Source organism: Heliangelus exortis, chromosome 25, assembly GCF_036169615.1.
Source record: "Heliangelus exortis chromosome 25, bHelExo1.hap1, whole genome shotgun sequence".
NCBI lineage: Eukaryota > Metazoa > Chordata > Aves > Apodiformes > Trochilidae > Heliangelus > Heliangelus exortis.
This window is the reverse complement of record NC_092446.1, coordinates 589446-601766: the sequence shown is the minus strand read 5'-3', so window position 1 is coordinate 601766 and position 12321 is coordinate 589446. Positions and strand designations below refer to the sequence as shown.

At 40.3% G+C, this 12321-nt stretch overlaps 1 protein-coding gene across 4 annotated transcripts in view; it reads left to right on the top strand.

Moving 5' to 3' along the window:
- The window catches only part of MAGI3 (membrane associated guanylate kinase, WW and PDZ domain containing 3), a 52761-nt gene that overhangs the window by 28883 nt on the left and 11557 nt on the right, over positions 1 to 12321 (top strand). For 2 of the 4 annotated variants that reach the window (XM_071768788.1, XM_071768790.1), the window contains exons 2-12: positions 153 to 269; positions 2060 to 2179; positions 3062 to 3271; positions 4532 to 4706; positions 5196 to 5275; positions 7237 to 7294; positions 8198 to 8292; positions 8898 to 9086; positions 9794 to 10402; positions 11411 to 11442; positions 12131 to 12281. In XM_071768788.1, coding sequence (XP_071624889.1) covers positions 153 to 269; positions 2060 to 2179; positions 3062 to 3271; positions 4532 to 4706; positions 5196 to 5275; positions 7237 to 7294; positions 8198 to 8292; positions 8898 to 9086; positions 9794 to 10402; positions 11411 to 11442; positions 12131 to 12281 — 1836 coding nt within the window. Of the gene's footprint in view, positions 1 to 152; positions 270 to 2059; positions 2180 to 3061; positions 3272 to 4531; positions 4707 to 5195; positions 5276 to 7236; positions 7295 to 8197; positions 8293 to 8897; positions 9087 to 9793; positions 10403 to 11410; positions 11443 to 12127; positions 12282 to 12321 lie in introns of all 4 variants that reach the window. The other 2 variants (XM_071768787.1, XM_071768789.1) reach the window with 1 other exon arrangement.

Genomic DNA, 12321 nt, shown 5'->3' with positions numbered 1-12321 from the left:
ATAGAATGGCTTTTCTGTTCAGGTCATTGCATTTAAAGCAACAACTCTTTCTACTGCTTTCTTTTTTTGAAATGTTTATGGCAGTGAAATGCCATTCTTGTTCTGAGATCCTAGTTAATTTTTACAAGTTATTCTTCTTTGTTGCTTTTAAGGAAAAGTCATCAACAAAGACTTGCGCCACTACCTGAGCCTTCAGTTCCAGAAGGGCTCGATAGACCATAAACTCCAGCAAGTGATCAGAGACAATCTCTACTTGAGAACCATCCCTTGTAAGTATGTTGATCATTTGATCTGTTCCTGCTAACCATCACATAATTCAAGAGCTTTAAATGCCTGCTTGCCTAATCTGGTTTATAGTTTAACCTTGCAGCAGGAACTTCTGCAAATAGCTTTGCTATTTTCATATCTTAAACTGCGATGAAAAGGTACAGCTGATACAGACTGATAAAACAGAACAAACTTCAGCCTTCAGAGCTCAGGGTATTTCAGGAATATCTGTTTAACTCATCAGGAATTTGTTGGTTGCTGTTAGAATAACCACAGCCACCATGGGGAATAAAGCTTCCTCAGCATGGTCGAACACTACAAACACACCCTGATTTTTGTCAGTGTATTGTTTTTTGCACAAAGACAACAGAGACCTCAGAGGGTCACGTGCATTAGGCAGAGTAGCAAAGCTGGAAGGAGAGTTGCAGGAAGGGATTAGATGCAGAAGGCGTTGCAGTGACTGAGGACACAGGGCAGCTGCTGTTGGCACATCCTGAGAAGACAGCACAAGAGGGTGGTGGCAAGAGGCAGGGTGAATCTGTGGCCCAGGAGGCAGAGGCAAAAATAGCCCATAGACAAACTTCAGTGTCACAGCAAGAATTAATTAGTCAGAGAATCTGGATGGACCTGTCTCATCAGTTATGCCAACCCTTCTGCTCTGAGCATCTGCTGGCATCTCCCAGTCCAACCAGCACAGGTGTTGACTTGCCCCCAGCAAGGGGCCTAAAGGTGACTGCTTTGCCAGTGGACATTTATAGAAAGCACTGTTCAAGGTCCAGGACACAATGACAGCTGTCAAATAGTCTGTTGTTGCTTCTTACCCTTCTGTGCCTTTTCATTTCTTAATTATCACAAATTCATCCCGTACCTTGTCTCAAAGGTTCACTGATTATGTGTAAATATATATTGCACTGAAAACTTGAAAATGTGTCAGCTTACATTTTTGTAACTATATGAATTCCATTCTCAATTTAGCATCATTATCACAGTGATCATGTCCAAGGGTTTGTGACCTTCTTTTAAGAATAATAGTGAAAGACAGGTTGTTTACTAGCAGCTCTGCTGCCTGAAAAAAAACCTGACTTATGCCTTTAAAATACTCTTACGTTATATGTACTAATAAATCAGTGCAGTCCTTTTCAGGAGCACTTTAATTAAGCTATTATAACTATGGGAGGCCATATCTATAGACATAACACTTTGAGAACCTCTGCACTGACACAGCAATGTGCTGATTACTTTGAAAAAGCCAGGGTTTGGTGTTTAGATGAATGGCATTCTGAGTTATAAGATTAAAAAATAGGTTTTGTGCCCAGTTATGGGTTTGGAGGCCCAAAAATTACATGTGGACACTGGCCTCATTACATATTAGTGAGTTAGTAATGGTGAGAACAGTGGAGAGAAGCACCATTACAGCTGTGTTAAAATACCACAGCTCTTAAACAGCTCCCCAGAATCTCAGACTTCTTTTGCCTGGCTCAGGCGCCGTCAGCTGCCACAGAATAAATTTTCAGTTCACTGAGCATAAGAAAGAATTCTCTCTAATTACTGCCTCACCCAGCTTTTTTTTGTCCCCCTTCCTCAATACCGAAACTCTCATTCCTATGTAATTTATTTGCCTAGTTTTTATACATTATTGTTCATTTGATCACCAGTGTTCTGACTTTGATGTTTCTGGAGTGATATCGTTGTATGAAGATTTTAAAAAAGGCATTGTTTTTACTGAATTGTACAGTAGACAGCATTTGGTAAACAGGCAGTATCTTACAGGAGTGTTTTTCTGTCTTTTCAGGCACTACAAGGGCTCCCAGAGATGGGGAGGTCCCTGGGGTAGACTATAATTTCATTCCTGTTGATCAGTTTAAAGCACTGGAAGAAAGTGGAGCCTTGCTAGAAAGTGGAACATATGATGGTATGTTGACCACGTGTAATGGAGTGGGAATAAGACAGAGCACTCATGTCCAGGATCTTGGTCTAAGTGCAGCTCCCAGCACCCAGGAAGTGCCACTTTTCCTGCCCATTAGTGGTCATTGCATTAATAGAGCAGCAATGTTAAATCTGCAGGAATTCTGGGAAGCTCTCTTGCTCTGTGCTCAATTCTCTAATAAAAATCATATGAGCAGTCAGGAGAGAGGTCAGTTGGTGAAATGCTTTTCCAGAAAACAACAGATGATTCCTAGTCTTTGTGTTGTAAATTGAAATTTCAAGTGAAAATCTGTTCATTTTTCTCAAGTACAAATAATTTTTAGATGAAGCAATATTAAGGGCTTGTGTTTAGCCAAGTGTTAGTGACTAGGAAATTGTTGTACTGTAGTTTTAAAATCAATTTTTTTAACAGTTTTTATGTAAATAGTAGTTCTATATTTCTGCACAAAATTAATTTGACCTTCTGTGTTTTTCTGTTGCTGCATATTATTGTTAATCAGTTAAACAGTATATAGAGTAAGAACAATTGATTTTCACATTTTTGCTTCTCTTAGACTGTTTCCCATTTGTGAATTCAAGGCAAAGTAACAAATTCACCTTCTACTATGAAAACACGTGGCAGGATAGAAATTTTGAATTACACAGATTGTTTTCTGATGTCCTGTAGCACCATCAACAAAAAGTCAATGCGGACATAAATGGGTTTTGATTGTTGGTTGTTTTTTATAGTGCTGCTGTCTTCTTGCATAAGTTAAGTTACAGTTCTTATCTTTCAGGAAAAACATATAATATGGGCAAGAACTTTCACAGCCAGTACTTTCAGCAGGTATCAGTGCTTTTGGCATCTTGATTTTTGTCTCATTGTCAGGTAATTTTTACGGAACTCCAAAGCCTCCAGCAGAGCCCAGCCCCTTTCAGCCTGATCCCGTGGATCAAGTTCTTTTTGACAATGATTTTGACACTGAGTCACAGAGGAAAAGAACCACATCTGTCAGCAAAATGCAAAGGATGGACAGTTCTCTCCCTGAAGAGGAGGAAGAGGAGGAAAAGGAAGCAATTAATGGCAGCGGAGGGATAGGTTGGTTGATAAGGGGAGAAATTCCCTAAAGTATTGTATGAATGGATAAGAAATGTACAAATAACATTCATGCTTGCTTGAGCTGCTTCTTTATTTTTGGTGAAGTTCAAAGGCAGTTTTCTATTCAGATTGCTGTTTTTACTTGATTTTGAAATTATCTTTTAAAAAGAAACAGCTGTTCTCCCAGCCAGATGTACAATTGCATCATAAAAATGCACTGCTCAGTAGAGAACATGTAGTGCTGGGTATTGGCCAGTTTCATGAGTAGGAAGGAAAAATTTATCCACTCTTGAAATAACAGAATCCTTTGCAGAATATAATCTATGCCCTGTAAATGTTATTGTTTGATTTTGAGGAGTTGATTTTGCGTGCAGGAGATTTTAGTGAAACAACTGGTTTAAGGGGAGACACTAGCTGTAAAATTTTCAGATTATTTCTGGTTAAGAGAACTATGGCAGAACCTGAAACTGTCTAGAGGGGAGTTTGTGGGGAGAAATAAAGCAGAGGATATTGAGAGTAGACAAGTGTCCATCCAGTCGGGTGTTTCAGAAATGGGCAGGATGCCCTTTTCCTTTTGCTGTCATGGTTACTCATCTCGAGGGGGAAGAACTGATCGTGGAGAGAAACAGTCACATTGCATTTGCAGATGATTTTTTTCTGAGTGTTTAAGGCCAGACCTGATGTAATCCTGCAAGCTTCAGGGTGGCAACACCACGGCTCAGAGCAGCTGGTGCCAGGTTGGTGGTTGGGTGAGGGTGATGGGCAATCACCTCCTGACCTGGAGGATACTGACCCTAAACTGAAGGGGCTGAAGGGGCAGCAGTGGCTTGTGTTGGAAGTTTTCTGTTGGAATTTTTGGGAGCTGTTTCTTGTTGTAGCTTGCAGGAGGGTGGTTTTTGTTTTACTGGCAGTTTGGGTCTTTTCTACTTTTCATTCTGATGCTTTGAGGAATATTAGTAGGATTTGGGGGTGGTTTGATGCATTACAAACACTGTTCTCTATGTAGTCAGCTTGGATTTCTGCCATGTTGATTTTTCAGCATAGTCTCAGACACAAAATACAAGGTTAATTCTGTTTGGCAAGGGAAGAGCAGAGTTCAGTGTTTTCATGTCAGCTTTTCAAAGTTCACAGCTGAAAAAAAAAAATGCACATCACATACAGGGACATGCTTGAGCATTCAGCCAGAATAAGAGGGTGGTTCTTTGTGAGAAACAACATAAATATCTGACAAATAGTAACACTTTCCCTGAACAACTGCAGAAAACAAAGACAGACATTCAGATTCTCCTGACTGGATGAAACCTGTTCCCAGCTACAACCAGACAAGCAGCTCCATGGACTTCAGAAATTACTTGTCAAGGGATGAAACCCTGGAACCACTGCCCAAGAACTGGGAGATGGCCTACACTGACACTGGCATGATCTACTTCATCGAGTGAGTAGAGAAACACCATGGAGGGGCTGCTGTGCCCCCCCGGGGGAGAGGAGTGCAGATGAGCTGCAGCCTAGGAAGCTGCCTGCTGCTCTTGCACGTTCTGCTGATCTTACTGCTTCTATCTCTGTATGAAATTTAATATATTCCCCCTGTTTTGTTTTCCTTGCTGATGGTCTGTGCTGCACGCTTGATACAATTGCAGTTGTGCAAACCTTATGGCTCCATGTATAAAGTCTGTAATTAGAGTTTTATATCTCACAAAATAAAAAGCTGGGTGGGTATTGCTAGATGAGGTGTAAGATCACATAAATCTTCACTATGTCAAACTTCTCTGGAATTCAAGAGCTTGTTTATTCGTTTTTCGATGTTTGTTACATTATCTAAAGGCTACAGTTTCTGCATGGTAGCAAATGTATAAAAGTTAATGTAAAGCAAAGTTTCATGAATCTGAGGACCTTCTCTTCTAATGGGGTGTGTTCTGCTCCACAGCCATAACACCAAGACAACCACATGGCTTGATCCACGGCTCTGTAAGAAAGCCAAAGCTCCTGAAGACTGTGAGGATGGAGGTGAGATGTTCAGAATTCATTTGCCACCTGTGACCAGTAAATGCCTGAGTTCATCACAGCTGGATATGATCCATGACTGCTGTGGTAGAAGCTTCCTCCTGATACATGAGACTGGAGCAGGCAATGTAGGGTTGAGCATCCCCAGTTTGGTGGCAGTAGGAGTTCACGGAAACTTGTGAGAGTTCACAGTGTGTTTTCACGGGAATAGTAGAATCTGACCAAATCATGGGTTTATCTGCATTCCTGAGATGAGAATGAGATATTTTGCTCCAGTAACTGTCATTGCCTGGGAGAAAGCTGCATATGTCAGTGGCAGTCTCACTGGAAGTTGTTGCATGGACAGAATATGGCAATAGGAAAAGGTCCCTAAGTGTTAGGATATAGGAGTAATGGAGAAGATACAGCGTAATACCCATTGCCAGTGATACCTATTGCATGTGACATAAAATAATATTTGAATGCATAAACAGAGGAACAATCTGACTCCAACTCTTCATGCTGTTTCTTCAAGACTTACAGGTCAGGTTCATGACTGGCCTACAGGTAATTCCTGAAACCACTACCTACATAGTCATGCAATTTAGTCAGCTAGAGAAGAGTACCAAATAGCTCTGTCTTCTGCAAATGCTTGACTTGTTACAAAAGCTGAGGCAGACTCAAATAGCCTGTCATCTTCCCAAATTGCACAGCCTCACAATCCTGAATTCCTAATGAAGCCAGCTGGACAGTGGATGCTAAGTGCTGCTTATTAAACATACGTGCAGCTCACCACAGGATAAAAAAGGACACTTTAAACAAAGATGCAGGTTATCCAAATGAATGACATTTAAATGAATAGACCCACTGGGTCTTTTGTCAAACCCTGTGGAGTAATGCTGGTATTAATAATTGGTAACATGCTGTCCCTTACTAGGAAAATTCCTGTTGTATCAAATTTAGGGCAGCCTCAAACAAGATTACATACCAATTTTATCATTCAAATGCCTAGCTACCTGACTTTATCCATTATTCTAATATTTAAATTTCCATGGACAAGATAACTAGAACAGTAAAGTTGGAACAATTGGACCTCTGTGTTAACTGCTTATTGTCTTCAGTCAGTAATGATCTGCTGCTGAGCACCATCTTACCAGGTTCTGACTTTGCCATAAAAAGGAGGCTTTCATATGCAACTTTCAATACCTAGATCAAACAGGTATTTTTTTTATTTTAGACCCCTAACATAGGGATGTCCAAACTCAAGCCCCTGTCTAGCTTGCTGTGGCTGCAGCAGCACAGAGCTGTGTTTCACCCTCTTGGCAGATTTCATCCCAGCAGTCTATGCTGAATGTGACATGGCCAAACCTCAACACCTGCCAGCTGGTTTTAGAATGTCTCACTACCTTGTAAACATCAAGGTGATACAGCCAACCACAGTGGGGGTTCTATTTTTGCTCATCACGTGTGGCCATTACTGTTCTGACTGAAGGTTTCTTGGGTTGGCTAAAAACTAAACCATTGCTAGAGAACAGTTGTATTGGGGGCAGGCACAGTGCAACCATATCCATATTGTATAGTTTAAAGAGTCAACAGCTATCAAATCACATTCATAATTTATATTTAATTAATTTTAAATAATGTATTTTTCTTCCCCTTTATAGGTTCTTCCTCCTAAATAGGTTAGTTTGTATCTTGTCCTTAAGTTTATTATATGTCTGAAGTGGTGTGATTTTGTTGAATAAAGTCTCCTCATCTAGTGGAACAAAGACTGAGAGAGTTCTAGGCCTTCACACTCCCGGGAAAAGGCTGATATCCTTTCATCAGAAGGACCAGCCTAAAACAAATGAAGGGGAGAAAAAAGGACCTGTATTTTCCTTGTATTTTTCATGAGTCTGTAATCTGTCCTCTCGTTCCTTCATAAGAATTCATATTTGCCAACAGTTTGCCACTGTAATGGAGAATTTTGTTCTTTCTGGTTGCAGAACTTCCTTATGGGTGGGAGAAAATAGAAGACCCTCAATACGGAACATATTATGTTGAGTAAGTGCTAATTATTAATTTGACATTGTCATACACTGAGCAGAAAATAACAAAGCTCTTGATCAGCAGTGTGTATGGGTTGTAATGCAGTGTGGGTATCAAACATGAACCAGCTGTAGAGGCAGTGAACAGTGCACTGAAGATCCATGACTTTCAGGGTAGGAAAGCAAGTAACAGCCAAAGTAATTTACTAATGGGAATGACCTGATGTCTTTTTCCTTAGCTTTAATAAAAATGGGGTCACTTAATTTAAAAGTGGGACATGGTAACTGAAAAAGAGCAAGAGTAACTCGTATCTCACTCCTGTCTCCAAAGAGCCAAGGAAATAACTTCTAAATTGTTCCAAGAGCTCTTCTGAATCTTCTTCAGGTCAGAATAAATGCAATCTCTCTTTAACCATGGAGAGGAAAATTAGTACAGCTGGAAATGTTTGCTTCAGAGAAGAAGATAACATTTTTTCACTTTGCAAAGCCAATGCAGATATTTAAATTCTGCTCTAACTTACTGTTTGTGCTACTTCAACATCTATTAGTAAAAAGATGATGTCTGAGTTTGTTAACAGTATGGGTAGATGAGAGCAACACATAATGTCAAGGAAAAACCCCATATTTTCTCACTTCTGATCTATTACAACCTTTTGAAAATTTGTGGAGAATGAAGGTATATTCTACCTAACAATTACAGGAAGAAAAATTGTATTGGCTCTTAAAGTAAATCAAGTTGTTGAAAGAATAAAAATGCTACCCATTTTCGTTAAGATAGTTTATTGTTCATTCCTCCAGAAGATTACTCTGAGGTACTAAAATATAGTATTTGTAGATGTATCTTTTGTGGTTGTCTGTTCTGTGACACAGGCAGAATGCTTTCTGCTGAAATCCTGATCTACCTTTTGTATGCCCACAGTCATATTAACCAGAAAACTCAGTTTGAAAACCCAGTATTGGAAGCCAAAAGAAAAAAACAGCTGGGACAGACAGATGCTGGCCCTTCAAAATCAGGTATTGTGTTTATTGTCACTGTTATCTTTATCTGCCACTATGCATCATAAGTAACCAGTTTTGGAATTCACCAAGGCATTAACCTTCTCTTCTTGCTGGACATCGTGGTGTTGCCTCCCCAAATCTGTGCACCTTTTTAATTGATTTTTTAATATTAAAATTGACTGCTTTAAAGTAGTTTTTACTGTTCTGAAGCTGGTTGTCATAAGCAGCTTTTCAATAAATGGAAGGTTAGCGGTGCACCTAGAAGATTCAGATAAAACTGCACCTTGAATTTTTATGCTTTTGATCTACTTTAAACGTAGTATTCTAGGGTCAGAGTGCAAGACTGGGAACTGTAGGTGAGAGCTTTAGCTCCAGTTCTCTTGTAATCTGTACAGCCACCTTGAAAAAACTGTTCACTTCCCTATTCACTGAACTCTGCTGTGAAATGAGTGTAACAGTATTTTGTTTGCTTTACTCCACATCCCTGTGGTGGAGGTCACCAATGTCAACCAAACAAATCATTAACCTTTTCCCACACCTTAAAAAAACAAATGAAACAAGAAAGCTACCAAAGTAACCCTGCTCTCCTGCCTTCATGTCTTTGTGCCATAATTCAAAAGGGTCAGAGAAGTCTGTCTTCACCAGAGACCCATCCCAGCTGACAGGAGCACTTATACGGACATCGCTGAAAAAAAGTACAATGGGCTTTGGCTTTACAATCATTGGAGGGGACAGACCTGATGAGTTCCTCCAGGTGAAGAATGTGTTAAAAGATGGACCTGCTGCTCAAGATGGGAGAATTGCACCAGGTCAAGTATTATGTCTCTGAACTTCCATTTCCTGCGGTGCTTTCAGAGAATGCAGCTTCTGAGGGGCAGGAATTTGGAGGGCTGACTCTGTATATGAACACCTCACCAAATGAAAGAGTTTTCAGATTTGTGAAGGATCTTGTGCGAAGTTTCATGCTCAAAATGATGCAAATTATGAAACAAGCTTTCAGGTCTGAAGTCTAATTCTGCTTCATTTTGAAAATACATACTTAGCCATGTGTGACAACAGCCTAAGAGCATGAAGCATGTGGGTACAATCCTAGCTTAAGTTCAGCCAGTCCTAAAATAAACATGGGACCCCCCCAAAAAATCCGATTTATTCTGGATTGAGTTTAGAATGCTGTATGATACGAATTAAAGTAGAAGACATCTGCTTGTAGTAGTATGCGTGCACTGCCTCATCTCCTGTGGATGTACAGTATAATTTTTTAAATCTGCTGCAGATTAAACTTTATATATTTAGCACACTATTTTGAGATGAAATAGAATAAATGCTAAGAGTAAATCCTTTATGCTTTTTGGCAACAGATAGCCAAGAAGTAATAGCCCAGCCACCACTCATCATTAATTTTAGAGACTGCACAGTGATTTCCTCCAGATACAATTTTTTCTGAGCATCAGACCACAGGATAGGTGTGGGTGGTTTCATTTCTATTTTTGACACTCTTGAACTTTCTTTCTAACAGGTGATGTAATTGTAGACATAAACGGAAGCTGTGTCCTTGGCCATACCCATGCAGATGTTGTCCAGATGTTCCAGCTCGTTCCTGTCAATCAGTATGTGAGCATGACTCTGTGTCGTGGTTATCCTCTTCCTGACGACAATGAAGACCCCGTGGTAGATATAGTGACAGCTACACCTATTATCAATGGACCACCTGTGACCAAAGGAGATGTCTGTGTGAGCAGCCAAGATTTAATTGCAGGAACAGTTGTGTTGGACCAAAATGGAAAAATGACCCCTATGTTGGTCAATGGTCGTCTGAATGGCCCTTCCCTGGATACAGCTGAGCAGAGGATCTCTCTGGCATCATCAGGAGGTTCACAGCCAGAGCTGGTCACCATCCCTCTCGTCAAAGGTCCTAAAGGCTTTGGGTTTGCCATTGCAGACAGTCCTACAGGACAAAAGGTGAAAATGATTTTAGACAGCCAGTGGTGCCAAGGCCTTCAGAAAGGGGATGTAATCAAGGAGATTTGCCATCAGAACGTGCAGAGCTTGACACATCTGCAAGTGGTGGAAGTACTGAAGCAGTTTCCAGTAGGAGCAGAGGTGCCACTGCTTATCTTAAGAGGAGGTACATATGTAATCTATAGTTGTTGTGTATGGTTATATGCTTTTTAAAAGGCTGTTTAGTGTGGTATCTAAATCGTGTCTGCTCTTTACAGTTAAATAGCAGCTTATTATGTCTCTGAGCCATTATGTTCTAAGTTTAATTTATACCCCTGAGTGTCTGGGATAAGAGAATGTTGCTAGGGTTTGTGTTTTTTTCAAAAATGTGTTACGATATGTTTATGCACTTTCTCTTCCAAGTGTCTGGGAAGTGCTAAAGCAAAAACACAGTTTCTATTATAACACAAAGGGTATGAGGGAATGATGTATGGAGTGTTCTCAGTCTCCCCATGTGTATTCCAGTGACAGTAGCTGTAATGGAGAGGTGATTACACAAGACAGGAAGAAGCACCAGCAGTGAAATGGAGCTGAGCACTGGAGAGATGAGAAAAATTCTCATTTTCACATCTGTATTTATACCTTTACATTGACTGTCACTCACAGACCAAATATGTCTTCTTCCCAAAAGCTGACTAGTAGATAGTGTGTGCTTGCCAGAAGGAGCTTAATGAATTATGGAGTGACACATGGCTGCCTAGTGTCCCTTTAAGCTTTTTTTGTAACTCTGAGAGTGTCACTTCAAACAGTCATCAACATTTGCAAAAATCTCCAAGTCTTTTATTATGTAAATGCTACTATTCCTTAATAACCGAAGAAATAATTAGGTTTATTTGTTAGCAAGTGAAATTCCCCCGGACAAACTCACAGACTCTCCATGTCCAATGAGCTGACATGTGATTTGGTTGGCCAGTGTTTGCAAAAAGAGAAATAGGTGTTTTTCATTGTTGTGCAAGTTCTAATTTGAGACTTCTCTGAAGTGATTCTTTTTTTTTGTCAACTGAATATTCACATTGCCATTAACAAAGAGTGAATGAGCAGTTACTATTTTCAGCTCAGGAGAAGCTGGTTATATTGCTTTTATGCTGTTCTAACTTTTGGTGACCAGTTGCTTTCTACATTGTATTTTCTTCAGGTCCTCCCTCCCCTACTAAAACTTCCAAAGGGGTGAGTATTAGTGTTGTATTTAGATTTGTTTCTGGTGGAGAATACAGTTGTAGCTGCTTCTTCGAACTTTGTCTTGCCACTTGAGTATCAAACCTTTATCCCAGCAGTGGGATAATGTGAACTCACAAGTCCAGTGTGCTTGAAACAGGCTGCACTCATCATGATTTGCAGACTCAGTTTCTTCCAGTTACACAGCTGCCCACACTAAATAATCAGGGCATAAATCTCTGCAGTTAGAGGAGGCAAACCCTGTCAGTGTGGCTCTGTGCACTCTCTGCAGCCACACTAAAAATACTGTTGACTTGGGACTGGCATTCTAGCACATACACAGCAGCAACTTCTCATGGAGCACTCGATGTTCAGTGGCATTAAGCAGCATGGCAAAATAATTCAGTTAAAAAGGGCAAATTCTTGTGTTTGTACTTGTGTGTCAGACTGCTAAATTGCTTGAGGTTTTTTTCTTTTCATTCTTTATAAAAGGACATATCTAGGTCTATTCTGCTTGTGCTTCTGCTTAACATGCACAGACACATGCAGACTGCCACGCTCCAGTTTTCCTGGTTGGATTTTACCCAGCATAAGTATTTAGAGTTACTTTAATGCAGAATCAATGGGGAATTAGGATGGGAAATGACAAGGGTCCTTGGTGTCCTGTGCTTTTGATTTAATGTGGGGTCTGTTTCAGAAGGACAAGCAGGACAGCTGGGGTGGTTTGGAAGCTGTTGGTGATGCCATGCCACAGCCAATGCCATTTCCACCCACTGCTGTACGACCAGGCTCTCCTAAACTGGACCCTTCAGAAGTCTACCTGAAGTCTAAGACTATGTATGAGGACAAACGTGAGTATTTCAACATGGAAATAGTTAATTTTGTGGTACA